Source organism: Phocoena sinus, chromosome 17 (assembly GCF_008692025.1).
Source record: "Phocoena sinus isolate mPhoSin1 chromosome 17, mPhoSin1.pri, whole genome shotgun sequence".
In the NCBI taxonomy this organism is placed as follows: Eukaryota; Metazoa; Chordata; class Mammalia; order Artiodactyla; family Phocoenidae; genus Phocoena; species Phocoena sinus.
Window position 1 is genome coordinate 41838010 of NC_045779.1, and position 16346 is coordinate 41854355.

General features: G+C 41.8%; 1 protein-coding gene and 1 pseudogene across 5 annotated transcripts in view; both read left to right on the forward strand.

The window, feature by feature from the left end:
- Positions 1-15660, forward strand: part of MATN2 (matrilin 2) — a 155508-nt gene extending 139848 nt beyond the window's left edge. For 2 of the 5 annotated variants that reach the window (XM_032610116.1, XM_032610113.1), the window contains 9 exons: positions 180-302; positions 1519-1641; positions 3847-3969; positions 8017-8430; positions 11157-11309; positions 12365-12436; positions 12720-12854; positions 13227-13325; positions 15096-15660. In XM_032610116.1, the coding sequence (XP_032466007.1) occupies positions 180-302; positions 1519-1641; positions 3847-3969; positions 8017-8430; positions 11157-11309; positions 12365-12436; positions 12720-12854; positions 13227-13325; positions 15096-15151 (1298 nt within the window). In that variant the 3' untranslated portion in view covers positions 15152-15660. The remainder of the gene's footprint in view (positions 1-179; positions 303-1518; positions 1642-3846; positions 3970-8016; positions 8431-11156; positions 11310-12364; positions 12437-12719; positions 12855-13226; positions 13326-15095) is intronic. The other 3 variants (XM_032610112.1, XM_032610115.1, XM_032610114.1) reach the window with 2 other exon arrangements.
- Positions 15661-15959: 299 nt separating this feature from the next.
- Positions 15960-16042, forward strand: LOC116742825 (annotated as a pseudogene).
- The last annotated feature ends 304 nt before the right edge of the window (positions 16043-16346 follow it).

Consider the following 16346-nt stretch of genomic DNA (forward strand, 5'->3'; position numbering starts at 1 on the left):
GTGCTCTTTATATATTAAGAATTTTTGCTCATAGACATGCTTTCTATTTTGAAATGTGCCCTGTGGGATAAAGTACTGCTTTCATTTAAGGTGTCTGAAATGTCTTATAAGATTGAATAAGTAGCTAATGTATGAATCATTTCCTTTTTCTCTTTCTCTAATTCCAATTGGATTGTCAGAATTGGACTCTTGTGCTTTGGGGAACCATGGTTGTGAACATTCGTGTGTAAGCAGTGGAGGCTCGTTTGTGTGCCAGTGCTTTGAAGGGTATATACTCCGTGAAGATAGGAAAACCTGCAGAAGTAAGTTTTTATTGGAGTGGGCTCACATTACTGTATCTGACCTCTGCATGAAATCCACCGTCCTGATCTCTGTGTATCAGTTCCTCTCAAAAACCAATGCCACAAGACCACTAAATGTAATGTGGGATCCTGGATCAGAAAAACATGACTTTGGCTTAAAAACTAAGGAAATATAAATAAGCTATGGACTTTAGTTGATATTACTGTATCAGTAATGGTCCATTAATTGTTAACAAACGTGTCACACTAGTATGTTAATAATAGTGGAAACTGGGTAAACGGAGTTTATAGATCTAAAACTGTCCTAAATAATAAAGTCTATTAAAAAGAAAACAAACAAATGGACAAATGAAAAAAGTCAGTGCCAGAGCTACAACTGAAGATGTTCATTTATGCCCTGTGGAAAGAAACGACAGGTTGGCAGTGTGCTCTACTGGAGTCTGAAATCCAGTATTCTATCAGCTTCTAGCTCTGCCATTTATTAGCTGGGCAAGTTGCTTAACTTCTCTGAGCCTCTGTTTCTTTATCTTTAATAGTACTGTTGTTGTTGTTTCTGGTGGCACAAATCCCTCTTAGAGACCACCTTATGGTGAGGCCATTCTACGTCTCAGAAAGCAAGGCCTCTTAGATGGGGCCAAGACACGTCTCTATATAGTCAAAGGGGCGTGTGTAACCCTGAGCAAATGATTCCCACCCCTATCAGTTGTCTTTTTCTTAAGCTTCTCAAAAGTACTTTACAAAGAACAACTCATATTTCACATTTGAAGAAAAGATGGGTAACTGAAAGTATTTTTCTCATTTTTCAGAAAGGAAAGGTAAGGTTAAGTCATTCTCCAAAGTCATATGTCAGGGAAAAAGCCAAAATTAGATTTCAGTGCCACTAATCTAAATTGAGGTTTAATCTCCTAAGTAATCATACCAACAGTGTTTCCTTTCTGATGTCACAAACTCATCTACAGAAAGCTGATGATGGATTGCGTATTTATGAGACACTGAAGTAGGTGCTGGTGAGTGACGGTGGCGGTGATAGTGAGGAAGTTGGGGGAGTGAGCCCGAATTGGAGCCGCTGAAGTTCATCCTCAGTTTTACCTTCCTCCCCACGGATCACTGAGCTCAGGTGGCCCTGGAGTCCAGTGGCTGAGATGGATGGAAATTCCCAGGTGAAGCCCAGGGAAACCTGATGTTGGTAACATTTAACTTGCTCTGCTATCCACAGGGAAAGATACCTGCCAAGCAGTAGACCACGGCTGTGAACACATTTGTGTGAACAGTGATGAGTCGTACATCTGCAAGTGCTTGGAGGGATTCCGACTCGCTGAGGATGGGAAACACTGCAGAAGTAAGTGGCTTCAAGGGAGAGGTGGACTTTTCCATCTGTGGGTCTTGTTCACTTGGAGAACTTCATTAAGCATTGAAAGTCTTCCTTTATAATCAGTGTCACTACTGTAAGTTCCTGCCTTGGGTGCTCTGAAACTGTTGTGCTAGTGATCAGTACAATAGACCCTTAGTTCTTCAAGAATTTCTCAGTCAAGATCCTGAGTTGTCAGGCTTTTCGCTGCTTTTCACTTTCTCCCAGCTATAGGCCCTTTCCACAAGAGTTGTGCGGTGCTCAGAGCCTAGCACGGTGCCTGGCTAGCCACTGGATGGGATTAGAATCTCTGCCAGCAATCTCTGTAAGGGTCGAAGAACAGTTATAGTGCTGTTTCTTCTTGGAAAACCTTATAAGTAAGGGCAGAAGGTGCGAGAAGGGCCGAAAGGATTTTCTGTGAGTCTTGTTTATCCATTCTATCATTTGCTTCTGTAGGTCACTCAAAACAGATTCTGAGAGTTTACTTAGAAGGTATATTGGTCAGGGTTCTCCAGAGAACCAGTAAAATGTGTGTGTGTGTGTGTGTGTGTGTGTGTGTGTGTGTGTGTATAGATCGATAAATAGACAGGGAATCTGTAGGGCAGGCTGGCAGGCTGGAGACCCAGGGAAGAACCGATGTTGCAGCTGTAGTCCAGAGGCAGTCTGGAAGCAGAATTCCCTCTTCCTTTTGGGGAATTCAGTCTTTTTTTCTCTAAAGGTCTTCAAGACAAGGCCCACCCACAATATGGAGGATAACCTGCTTTACTCAAAGTCTCCTGATTTAAATGTTAATCTCATCTAAAAAAAATACCTTCACAGCAACATCTAGACTGGTGTTTGATGCCTAGACAAGGTGACACTTCAAGTTAACCATCACAGCCCCCAACAGAAGAGACAGGGTTGGCCGAGCTCAGTGAGGTGGGCAGTAGACAAGAACAGGGTGGGGATTTTTCCTCCACTGTGAGATTCTGAGCTGTTAATCCCTACTTTGGGTGATCTTGATACTGTCTACTTGCTTTTGTGATACTCTGCTCCGGTGGGCAGAATGTTCTTTTTTTTTAGTTAAAAAAAAAAAATTCACTCGCTGTTGAGGTTGATTTGGGGGAATATCCTCATGGATACCCGAAATAACTGGGGGCCTCCACAGGTCAACCTTAGTGGGGTGGGGACAGCTCATTCCTCATTCTTCTGCCAGGAAGAGGGGCTTCTACTGTTAGTGAGAAGTTCTGTCTGAAAAACCGATTCCTGGGATGCCCGTGGGTCCGTGGCCTCCGTGGCCTGACTCTGCAGGGCTCCCTACACTAGCCTATGTTTTGCCTTCACAAGGGGGCGTCCTTCTACGGAGCCCATGGCTGCAGTTCTGCCCATTATGTCTGCCTGAGCCATTTGTTCATGCTTCTCTTTCTGTAAGCATGGGCACACATGTGCATCATTTCTTCATTCAACATATTTTTTGCTCAATAAGTTGAGCTATTTGTACACAATTGTACACAAGGCACAACTTCTTCCTGTGAAATTTGATTGCTAAATCAAATCCCACCATTCCCACTTCCAGAGGAATCTGTAGTCACTGATTCCAACTTTGTAGGAAGCTTCTCCTTTTAGGGAGCTAATGACCGAAAAGAACCAGAGAGCCAAAGGCTTTCATGCCGTGGAGGAGGACTACTCAGGACACATCCTGCTTCAGCTGTGTCATCAACTGGTTGTACGACCTTGGGCAACTCTGCGAAACTTCGTTTCTTCATTTATACCTTGGGTATAATTATCCCTGCCCTCCTCTTTCCACAGGATGTTGTGAAGATTAAAAGGCTGTAACTACTCTGGAGAGTTTAAAGTATCTCACACATGAGAAATGTTCATCAGACAATTAAAACTGAAGCGTTTGGGATGTCTATGGGGAAAAATTCAGTAGCTTGGGAAAACCAAAACTCAAAGCACATCGAACAATTCTAAAAATTAACAATAAATCCGGGACACCTGATCACCCATCTTACCACACAGTTTCATGGGAGCTAGAGCTTTCTGAGAGGTTTCCTTTACCATGCCCTATCCTGAGTTAATTAGACTGAAAAGGGGGATGTTATAGAGGAAGTTTGAATAGAGATTTTTTTAATGGATTATTTCTATGATCTGTCCTGTTCAATCCAGCTCATTTCTACATTGATGAGGTTGCTTAACTTCCTTCATTACCCTCAGGGAAGGATGTCTGCAAATCAACCCACCACGGCTGTGAACACATTTGTGTTAATCGTGGCAGTTCTTACATCTGCAAATGCTCAAAGGGATTTATTCTAGCTGAGGATGGAAGACGGTGCAAAAGTAAGTGATCTCAACTTGGTATTTTTGCCTTAATTTGGTTTGGGAGCAATTGCTTGTTGGAGTATTTGCAGGAAATAAATCCCTCACCTCTGCTTCTACCATAGATATAAATGTGTATGCATAGATACAGAATGGGGAAGAGAGAGCTTAACTGCACCTATGACAAAACTTACGGTTTTAGTTGACAGTAAGTTCACTATCAGCTAAGAGGCTAGAATGATCCTAGCTGAATAAGAATATCTGGAATGAGGGAGGTAAGACTTGTGCTTTTAAACTTAAAAAATAATACCTCTAAAGTAGCAGAAAAAATTTTGAGTTATTTTATCATCTCAGAGTAGAGAAGAATTTTCTAAACATGACATGAAACATAAAAGCCATAAAAGAAAAAAAAGGGAAAATGTACAGTGAGAGATTAAAGCTACCATACATTTTTTTTACCTGTTAGTTATCAGAGTTCAAAAAGTTTGATGATTCCTTATATTGGCAATGGTGTGTGTGTGTGTGTGTGTGTGTGTGTGTGTGTGTGTGTGTGTATATATATATTTTTTTTTTTTTTTGGCTGCACTGGGTCTTAGTTGCAGCACGCAGGATCTTCATTGCCACGTGTGGGATCTTTTAGTTGCGGCACACAAACACTTAGTTGCGGCACGTGAACTCTTAGTTGCGTCATGTGGGATCTAGTTCCCTGACCAGGTATCAAACTCAGGCCCCTGCATTGGGAGCGTGGAGACTTTAGCCACTGGACCACCAGGGAAGTCTCCAGCAATGGTATGTTGTGATAGGCAATTGTAAATTTATCACTAGGCGTCTGAATTGGTACAACTTTTAGGAGGGCAATTTGGTGATATTTTAAAGGCAGTTCCAGTTCTAGGAGTTTATCCCACAGATAAGTGCATGTGTTCTTATCACATAAGAACACATAGCCATATTTAAAGGGATATTTTGTGCAGCGTTATTTGCAGTAGCAAAAATGGGCAATAAGGTAAATGTCTATCCATAAGATACTGATTAAATAAATTATGGTACATCTATACAATAGAATACTATACAGCTGTTAAAAGGAATGAAGCAGCTCTAGATGTATCCCCAAGATATTTTAGGTGAAAAAAGCATGGTGCTGAATGGTTTTTATAGTATGTTACCATTGATGTGTTTTGCAAAAGGCTCTCTCTAACCTATATTCTCTGTCTCAATATAGATATAGCTATATAGGTAGATAGAGATGGAGATATATAGATATAGATACCCTTTGTAGTGTTTGAACTTTGTCCCATGTGCATGTAATATTTTTTTTTAGAAAAAAAATAAAGAAAAATGATAGAGACAAGATTTAGAAAGCATCATGGTGGGGAAGTTCAATACGATGTCAAGTGAAAAATAAAGGAAGATCTATGTAGAAAAAAAGACTTGAGGTACCTTTCAAACACCAAACTGACAATCTCCTCACCTATTATTTATATGACACTCCCCCCCAAACCCCAGGGAAAGAAAGGACATTGGGGAGAAGCTACAGCTGAGTATGAGGACAAAGACACTTTGTCTCAGAGAAGCTGTGTGATTAATTAGTTACGATCATGAGCTTCGACAGACCTGGATTTGAACACCCTATTCATACATTTGTGTGACCTTGGAGAAATTATTTAACTTGAGTCTCAGTTTCTTCGTATAATATGAAGACAGTACCTCACAGAATCGTCATGAGGAATACATGATATCATGTATTTAAAGGTGTTTAGCCCAGTGCTGGCACATTCCAATTGCTCGACAAATGATAGCTACAAATGTAATCATCAACAGCAGAGCTGTCTACAGATGGGGCTTCAGTGGTGAAGTGATGAGTTCCTCATCAGGAGAGGTGTTCAGGTCCAGGCTGAATGAATGGCTACTGGGTAGGGATGCAGTAAAGATATGAGCAACAGGAGTGGCTGGACCAGTGGCTTTTAAAGGTCTTGTCCAACCCTGAAATTCTGGAACTCTGTGAAAATTAAGTTCAGAAAGCAAAACACTGCTCCGTTCCAGTCTCATTGACTTAACTACCCAAAGAAAACATCCAAGGAAAGCTGAGTGACCTTCCTGCAAACAAGTAGCCAGCAAGAGGGACTGTCATTCTCCCTGGATCTAAAAGTGAGAGTCTGGCACCTCTCTCCCTGATGCTCTTCCACTCGACCTAGGATTCTTGTTTCCTGGCGAAGCCTTCTACACCCCTCTATGCATGGAGGCTGCAGGTGTTGGTTTCATTCTGTAAGAAAAGAGTATATGGGGAGGAAGAGAAAACAGATTCACTGCTGGAAAATTATTTCACTATTTCTGAAATCTGCTGGAGAGTCACGTGCACAGTCCTTGAGATTCAGGCTATGAATGTAAATGAAGCTCTGAATTGGCCTTTTCTTCTTTCATTAATAACAGATCAATAGGTTGGGTAAAGGGGATAAGCACTTAATGAAGAAAGAGAGGAACCCAACTCTTCCAACACACACACAATTACATTAGCATGTTAGTTAAGCCCAGGAATAGAAATATTTTTGCACGTGTCTTTACTTCCTAATATTGCTGTGCTTCATTTTCAAATATTAGACAGCTGCTTGATATGTAAAAGAGAATGTATATTGCATACTGTAGACTGTTTGAAATGAGATCATTCATTTGGGATCTGTAAAGTTTTCTTATGCAGCCTTAAATAACAAAAAAATCTCTCTACACCCAGTTTGCTTACGTATTTGCATAAAGCTTTTACTGTCACCCATCTGAGATGCCTGGAAAACTTCCATATAGATAAAGAATTCACAGTGATAATTCAGTTTAAAAGTTTAAAAGGTCAATAGGGGGGAATTCCCTGGCGGTCCAGTGGTTGGGACTCCGTGCTTTCACTGCCGAAGGCCCAGGTTCGCCGAGGGCCCAGATTCGGTCCCTGGTTGGGGAGCTAGGATCCCACAGGCTGTGTGGCTCGGCCAAAAAAAAAAAAAGAAAAAGTCAATAGGATACTTACGGGTGTGCTACCCAATGGACACCACCTCCTTCGTTTATCCTGTCAACAAGCATTTATTTAACAACTCTTGTGTGCCAGGTATTGGAGGTACAGAAATTAATGAGAAATGGCTACTGCTGAGGAGGAACTGGCAGACTAGAGGAGGAAACTGACACATAATTGACTAGCTGTTGTACAGCGTGGAGCACTGCACAGAGTACACTGGACTATAAGCAACGTGGTGTCAGGGATTTTGCTTTGGTCACTGTTGCAATCCTACTGCACTGACTGCCTTACACAAAGCAGGTGCTCAATAAACAATTTTTTGTCCACTAAGTTAGTAGTGTTAGGGCTACACAGAGAGTAACTAAGACAAGCTGGGTTACTAGGAAATCTCCCTGGAAGAGGTGATGGCCGAGCTGAACTGGAAGACTTTCCAAGTCCGTTGTCTGTCAGATGCCAGCACCGGGGTGATATCACCCGCCTGGAGTAAAGTTATTGGAATCTTTTGGGTGCTGTCAGACCCTTCAGAGTACTGTAGACACAGTCCCTCCCAGACCTGGCTGCCGGTGACCCAGGGTACAGTGTGGACCTGGTTTCCAATTTGTGCATCTGCTGTGTTTTTGCTGGTGGAAAATACAACTTTTTAACAATTTAACAAGCCGCATATAAAGGCAATTCTGAGCATTACTGTTGCTCGTTACTCTCCCTACACTTTCTGTCTGTCCTGTGTATTAGGTAAAGAATAAAGGTGGCTCTCCCAAGTGGTTATACCTCCGGTGGAAGCACAGTTTTTTGTGGTTTTTTTTTGCGGTACGTGGGCCTCTCACTGATGTGACCTCTCCCGTTGCGGAGCACAGGATCCGGACGCACAGGCTCAGCGGCCATGGCTCATGGGCCTAGCGGCTCCGCGGCATGTGGGATCTTTCTGGACCGGGGCACGAACCCGTGTCCCCTGCATCGGCAGGCGGACTCTCAACCACTGCGCCACCAGGGAAGCCCAGTGGAAGCCCAGTTTTCTTCTCTTGTGCATAAGTGATTTTTATCATTTAACTAGCTCAACTTTCCTTTCATTCCTGTAGGATGCACTGAAGGCCCAGTTGACCTGGTCTTTGTGATCGATGGATCCAAGAGCCTCGGAGAAGAGAATTTTGAGATTGTGAAGCAGTTTGTCACTGGAATTATAGATTCCTTGGCAATTTCCCCAAAAGCCGCTCGAGTGGGGCTGCTCCAGTATTCCACGCAGGTCCGCACAGAGTTTACACTGAGAAACTTCAGCTCGGCCAAAGACATGAAAAAAGCTGTGGCCCACATGAAATACATGGGCAAGGGCTCTATGACCGGACTGGCTCTGAAACACATGTTTGAGAGAAGTTTTACCCAAGTAGAAGGGGCCAGGCCGCTCTCCGCACGGGTACCCAGAGTGGTCATCGTGTTAACAGATGGACGGGCTCAGGATGATGTCTCCGAGTGGGCCAGTAAAGCCCAGGCCAAAGGTAATATGGGATGGAGGTGTGGTTTACACCACTCAAGGTTCGGGTTTCTTAAACTCACTTGGTGTTCACATGGGGCCACAGGAGTGAGATTCTTTGAGGGGACAGAAAGGCTTCCTCTCCCCACTGTTACACACCTTTACTAAACTGCCACCTAGTGGCCTTAAAGGCACCCCACAGGAGTTAAAGGACTCAGGAAGGATACGAAAATCCTGCGGACTGGAAGGTTGGTCTACTCACAGACTACACCTGAGTAATCATCTACTGTGATTTACTAGCCAGGGTGTGACCGCCAGAGCAGAGAATCAATCCTGCACGTGCTATTTAACCAGAGAAATACACAACAGTTCCCAGACACTGGTCTGGTTGCTTTAGAATCACCTGAAGAGCTTGATAAAAATAGACTCCTGGTAGGAGGAACGCTTACCAATAGTTTTTTTTCCTTTTGTAAGCAATGCTTCCAGTGAACACTCTGGGAGTGCAGTGGACTTAGGACAGCGAATCCTCTTGTGTTTGCAGGAGGCAAAAGTTAACTTTCGAGAAAATCAAAATGTCAGACAAAATCATGACTCTAAACTCTTGTTGCTCAGTAGAGCTCAGCCTCTTCTCTGAGGTTTGTCTGACTCCATGTATAATGCAGGGGGGACTTTTGGTTACTTCATTTGTGTCTAGATGTCAAGTGTGGTGGGGGAATATGGCTCTTGACGAAAGGAAACCCAAAAGCTATGATGGTTGGTGGAGAGAGCTTGAGGGAAAGTGTCTGGATTCCTTGGGGAGATGAGAAACCTTGAGGTTGTGAAGCAGTTTGCTTGAAAGCTGCTTTCTTTAAGAACTTGTCGTGGGCACATTGCTGCAGCAGGTCCTATAAGCGGGAAAGGATATGTACCAACCAGGGCTCCATCCAAGACTTTATGGACTCAGTGCCTCCGTCAGGCATGGAACACAGTACATGTGTGACCAGTCCTTGCTGACTGAATGAACAAAGGGTGAAAGTGCTGGCAATAGCACTGGTGAACTCCGTTCCTGCTCACAGAAAGGCTGGTTCACGTCAACATTCAGTCACTCTCTTCACAGAGGCCGTTTTATTGATATTGCTTACGTCACTCTTTTTTTCTGAACCCAATAGAGTAGGAGCCACAAAAAGTGCCCTGCCTGAATCATCTGGGTGGATTTTAAAACTGGCTGCTCACACGCAGTTCCCCTGCTTCTAGACTAGCTTACCTGAGCCTATGTCAAACCCACAGGCCCCTCTAATCTGCATTCTTAAAATGTATAGGGGAAAGCACCCCGTCTCCAAAATCAGTTGTCAACCCTTTTATTTGTCTCATTGAAGCCAATCTACCTTACTCTTACCCAAATTTCCACGAATCCTCCAAAGACAGGTGGTGGAAGAAACATGTTTACTTGGTTCTTGAATCAACAAGATTTATCTGAAGTGACATCCTCTAACGAATTTAATTACTCCTACGTATAGCTAACGCAATCTTAAAATAGTAGTTATCCTTTTTAGGAAGCTGTGCATAAAGTCACTGGGCTCTCAGACAAATATGCTGAACTTGGCTGTTGACCTGATATAGACTTTAGAACGAGGCCAACTCTTGCCCTTTGGCTTAAAGAGCCATTTTTATGTCTATTTTTTTTTAAATAATCTAGTCTAATGAATTAGCCAGAATAAGATATACCTGCTGAAAAATGCTGAAAATCAAGCAGAACTTAGGTTCTTATTATGTTTTACTTTCAGTTGAAGAGGATATTGGGGAAGGGAGTCTAATGATTCATTTTGTTTAGAAAAGCTTTTGGAACAATCTCATATGCCTCTTGAAATCTAAGGTTGATACTTGGGTTTGTTCTTTTTTCTGACTTAGAGGATTTCCATTGGTCTGCAGATTCTCCTTTTCAGCTCAGCACCTCCTCACAAGGCTTTGTCCTCCCAAGATGGGTGGGCAGAATACAGCTTCACTTGGCCACAGGTCACTTAAAGTTCCTATCTGTACCTCTGAGAAGTAGAAACTAGGTTACAAGGTCATAAACTGACCTGTTTCTTAGAATTCTCCCAGAAGAGATTCTCATTTAGTAAGCCGTAAGGTAGTGCTCTTTTCTACTTTACCACAAGGCTAATTCAGGGAAAAGTTGAAGATTTGTTAATGACCTTGTCCAGAGCTGATCAACAGGTTGGTGGTCTAGCTCCCCAACCTCTCCTTCATGCCTCACCTTCCTCTCGCTTGGATCCCTCTTTTGCTCACAAGGCCAAAACAAAAATGATGCAAAAGTAAAGGGAGGTTGACGTGGACCCCTCAAATCACACCACTTATTAATGTCTAGCTGGCTTTGGGTGCAGTACACACAACTTCCAGATCCTGGGAATACAACTCTAACTACTGTGTTCTTTTTTTTCAATTTAAGTAAAGTTGGTTTACAATGTTGTGTTAGTTTCAGGTGTACACCAAAGTGATTCAGATTATATATATATCACATATATATTATATATAATCACACAGATATATTATCCTTTTTCAGATTCTTTTCCATTATAGGTTATCATAAGGTATTGAATATAGTTCCCTGTGCTGTACAGTAGGACCCTGTTGTCTATTTTATATATAGTAGTGTGTATCTGTTAATCCCAAGCTCCTATTTTATCCCTCCCGGCCCCTTTCCTCTTTGGTAACCATAAGTTTGTTTTCCATGTCTGTGTAACTACCCTGTTCTTAACTTGCTCTGTTCCTTAGGTGTAACCATGTATGCTGTTGGGGTAGGGAAAGCCATTGAGGAAGAACTACAAGAGATTGCCTCTGAGCCCACAGAAGAGCATCTCTTCTATGCCGAAGACTTCAGCACGATGGGCGAGATAAGTGATAAACTACGGAAAGGCATATGTGAAGGTAGTATAGCTTACGTCTAGGAGAGACCTTAGCAAACAGAGCAGCATGTGAATGAGAAATTCTCAACCCATTCCTTCAAAGTGCTCAAAAAAGTGCCTCCCTTATGGGCAGGGCCAGTGACGCCCAGAAACACTAAGCACAAAAAGTGGAATGGGGGAGAGAGAAGACAAAATAATAGCTAACGTTGCTTGAGCACTTGCTCTGTACTGAGCAGTGTGATGAGTGTTCTGACACACGGCAAAATGCCTAATCCTCACAGAAACCCTATGGAGATGATCACGTAACTAGAAAAAACCATTATATGAATCAGGAAAGCTGATGCACAATTTTGGGATACACCTGTAACTAGAGTGGAAAGGGATGGTAGTCCTTCCAAGCTCACTGATGAAAATGTAAAGAATGCCCTCTTGCATGGACTACTTCTGTTTACAGAACATTAAACTGCCCTTTAGAATTTAGAATTTCTTATGTATAGGAGCCCCTCGTGCTTTTCTCCAGTTCACTATTGTGCCAGGTGTCCTTGCATATAGCAGTTCTGCCCATTTTTCCTTTTACTTCTGTCCCAGCTTCAGTCGCCAGTAAAATCCCAGTCAAAGTGATGTGTCTTATTCCTCCACAGCAAAGAGCACTGGGATGAAAGAGGCCAGAAAGGGAAGGCCTTTCAGATTTCTAAGGCAACTTGATAATGTTTTGCCTCTAAGCTCTTTCACTTAAGCTGAAACACCTCAAATGGAGCTGCTGCCACTGCAACTTAACCCTTGGACAAACTTAATTTTTTTTTCCCACCCTACCTTCTAGACATAACATTTTTGGGGATATTCTTAAGATGCATTTAAGGGATCCAGGCTTCTCTTACTAGAGAGAACTGCCCTAGAAAGGCCTTAAGATTATCGGGGGAACCATGTGCTTTTGTGAATCGGTGGTGTTACCAAATCAAACCAGAACATCCTGGGTGGTGGCAGGTAGGTAAGGAGTTGGTCTGGGACCAGTTTCCTAAAGAACACACGCGCCCATGTGGACAACTGTCACTCTTTTGGTCATCTTTTACCTCTCAGCTCTGGAAGACTCTGGTGGAAGACAGGATTCCCCAGCAGGGGAACTGCCAAAGAGGGCCCGCCAGCCAACAGGTACATTTTTTAAAAGCAGTATTTTTAGAATCTTTGGTTGATACTTACACCATGGTTTCCCCACAGACAAAAGCTGTTCCATCACACAGGAAACATTTACACTTTTTTAGCCATAGTTGGTAATAGCCTCTCTGCTGACAGTCTTTCTGCCATAGTATGTCCCAAAATAAAGCTATGTACCCCATTCTAGGAATACCAAGTACCTTACTCTGACAGCTGATGGCTATATTATAACCACAACCGTGTTAAACAGGTTTGACTTCAGTTTTCTTTCTCTTTACAGAATCTGAGCCAGTCACCATAAATATACGAGACATACTTTCCTGTTCTAATTTTGCAGTGCAACACAGATATCTGTTTGAAGAAAACAATCTTGCACGGTCTACACAAAAACTTTTCCATCCGACAAAATCCTCAGGTAATTCCAAGTAAAATATTACTATAGGGTAATTTGCTATCAGCCTCTCAACTTGCCAACAAACTCAGCTTAAGGGAGGACAGGAAAGGAGGAAGTAGGAGAGGGGGAAAGAGAAGAACTTAAGGAAAATGAGAACTAAGAGAATAGACTAAAAGAAAGTGGAGTAGTCCTCCCGCAGTCCACAGTAAAGGCCCCTTCCAGCACTGGAAGCACATACAGCCCTTTCCTGGTATTTACTGGATCTGGCTGCATGGAAAAAGCTGAACATTTCTTTTATTATGGTTTCCTTCATATGCTGATTCAGTCCTACTGTTATGCGTCTGGGAAGTTTGGTGGGTTATGCAGTTGAACACTTTCCATCTGCTTTCTTAGGAAGTCCTTTGGCAGAAAAACACAATCAATGCAAATGTGAAAACCTTATAATGTTCCAGAACCTTGCAAATGAAGAAGTAAGAAAATTAACCCAGCGCTATATCCTTTTCTAATGTTATGCTTCTGAATGGAATGCAAAGAATATTACCACAACTTCAAAAAATTCTATATATGGGTATATATCAAATGAAGTCATTTCCACAAAGTCAAGAACAGTGAACTCCAAGAAAGGCTTTTTCTTAAGCAGACTGATAGGTGCTTGGGAGCCAAGGGCAAGCCAAGCTTCCGGCACAGGTCAAGCACTTAGCTGCTATCTGCGGTTGGTTCTAGGAGGTTTAGCAGTAAGGCCAGTCAGTATGCAAGGTAAAGAAAAAAGACTTATTTAACTCCTTCTCTGCTGGGAGAAAATGAAAGCTATATTCCAGATCTGAAGTGCATTAAAGATACAGTGCGTATAGGCAAAGAATTATGTAGAATGAAGAGGTTTCAAAGTCTTTTACCTAAACTCCAAACCCTTCCTTTGGCCCCAAGCCACGCTGCGGCCACATTTGGTCAGTGTGTAGGTTTAGAGGACTGGGGTGGGTTTTTTTTTGTTTGGCAGCAGAGATCTTTTTTATCAGCACTCTAAGATGAAACATTCTACCAAGGCAAACAGCAGGATCCAATGATTCATTAAAACATTACAAATAAAAGGGATGCTTTGGGATAATGGAGAAATGAGGATTCAGTGCTTTTATACACTGAACACACCCTGCCACCTGCTCTGAACTTAAAATTATAGTAAGCTTATTAAAGCTGCCTGATATCTAGCTCAACATGCATCAACTAGTCTAAAGGGAAATGGTTTAATTCTGAATTATTTCTGTGCAAATGGGTTTATAAAATAAAGAACAGCATACAGCCATTCCCTCTCTGAAAACTGGAAATATGCTCCATAAAGTAAAGTAAAATAATCTGACAGTGTTTAATATAGGTGATGAATCCAGGCTCTCATTCTGCCATTGAGGGAGCAGGTGGAGGGTATTAAGAAGCTTCAGGAAGGAAGACAAATGTTTATTGTAATGCTCCTCTGCTCTGCCTTTTCCCAGCCCACCTCTGAGAATTTTACCTCACAAGAGAATAAGGCAGTTATATAGAAAAGAGAATAGGTTGGGACTTCCCTGGCAGTCCAGTGGTTAAGACTTTGCCTTCCAATGCAGGGGTGCGGGTTCAATCCCTGATCAGGGAGCTAGGATCCCACGTGCCTCGCTGCCAAAAACCCAAAACATAAAACAGAAGCAATATTGTAACAAATTCAATAAAAACTTTAAAAATGGTCCACATCCAAAAAAAAAAAAAATCTTAAAAATCATAAAAAAAATAATAAAAGAGCATAGGTCAGAAGTCTTCAAGGCTGCTACACTTTGGTCCTATCATCATTGGTGAAAACTCCCCATCCTTCTTCATCTCTTCTGATGTCATATCTTACTTTCCAAGGCCTAATCCTTTTGTTTTCTTCTCTTCACCTCATTCCCAACATTATCAGTTTGGCTTCAAGAGGTGTGCTATGGCAAATTAATTTATAAGCAACAGGGGTGTGAGTAGAATTAAAATTTTTAATAAGAAAAATTTGAACTATCTGGCTTTAAAGTTAAAAAAAAAAAAAAAGAGTATTTAACCCCATACAGATTTACAGTCTTGATAGCACATGCTAATGAGTTACTATAAACTTATAAGTCAGAATTTTAAAATACTTACAGAAATGGGAAAAAAAAAACCCCAAAGCCTTAGATTTTTCAGGACACAAATTCTTATGTAGATAAATCAAGTTGATTTGAATGTAAATAAATATAGGCCATTCAGATTCCTCTTCCTTAATTTGAGATTTACTAGAAGAAATGACACAGAGAATGGAAGCCCTGGAAAATCGCCTGAGATACAGATGAAGATTCAAAATGCTACATGTATTTGTACGTCATTGTATCAAGGATTACAGTGAAACAGTTCAGGGCCCCAAAAGCTCAAGCTATCATTAATTCTATAAGGTTGTAAACTAAAACATAACTAGTACTGAGAAAGCTGGTTTGCTATAGAGCAAAGGCAAAAAGTACACACTAACTTGTATAAATTCATTGAGAAAAGAAAATCTTTCAGAATCCTAAAATGAGTTTATCAAGTGAGAACAAATAAGCTATGCAAGATATTCTGTAATATACTGTGGACACATTTGCTTTTGCCTTGTTCTGCCTTAGTGTTGCAATCTTATTTGACTCCAAAATAAAGTTTGCACAGTCTTACTTCCGTAGAACACTGGCCATGGGAAAACTATTTTTTTTTTTGTATTGGACTTTACCTTGATATATGTATATGGATGTATACATAAAGTCATAGAACATATGTATCGTGTAACAAGTTAGATTTTTTAATACAATATTAAAATTCACTTCAGAGAATGGTACTGTGTAAAATTCTAAGTTTAACTTAAATGCAAGGTATGTAATACATGAGAAATGGCTAAAACACATGAAAAAAATGTTGAATCTCACCGATAATCAGGAAAACGCAGGTTAAAACAATCAGCTTGGCAAGTTAGCATGTCTGACTATAGCATTGGTAAAGATGTGAAAATACGGGGCTCTTGTACACTGCTGTTGAGAACACAAATGGGCAGCCTCTGGAGTATAATCTATCAACACCTAGTAAAACTGAAAATGCAGCCCTACCCTGTACCCTAGCTACTGCAGTTACAGGTATCTAACTAGATGATTTTAGCCTCCTCGGTAGTGTATGCAGCCTGTTGCCTATACGGGTTGCCCTAAGGGACCTTGGAGACAGCCCTTTCCAGTGTACGTTAATGACTGGCATGCTGTCCCCAGTCTAGGCTCCAGACAGGTATGCACGGTACCTTTGGAAAGCGCCAGGGCACAGTGGCCAGGGTCCACATTGGCCAAATCATAATGTCCATCAGCACCAAGCTGCAGAATAAGGAACATGTGATTGAGACACTGCGCAAGGCCAAGTTCAAGTTCCCTGGCCGCCAGAAGATCTGTATCTCCAAGAAGTGGGGATTCACTAAGTTTAATGCAGATGAATTTGAAAACATGGTGGCAGAAAATTGGCTCATCCCGGGGCCTGTGGGGT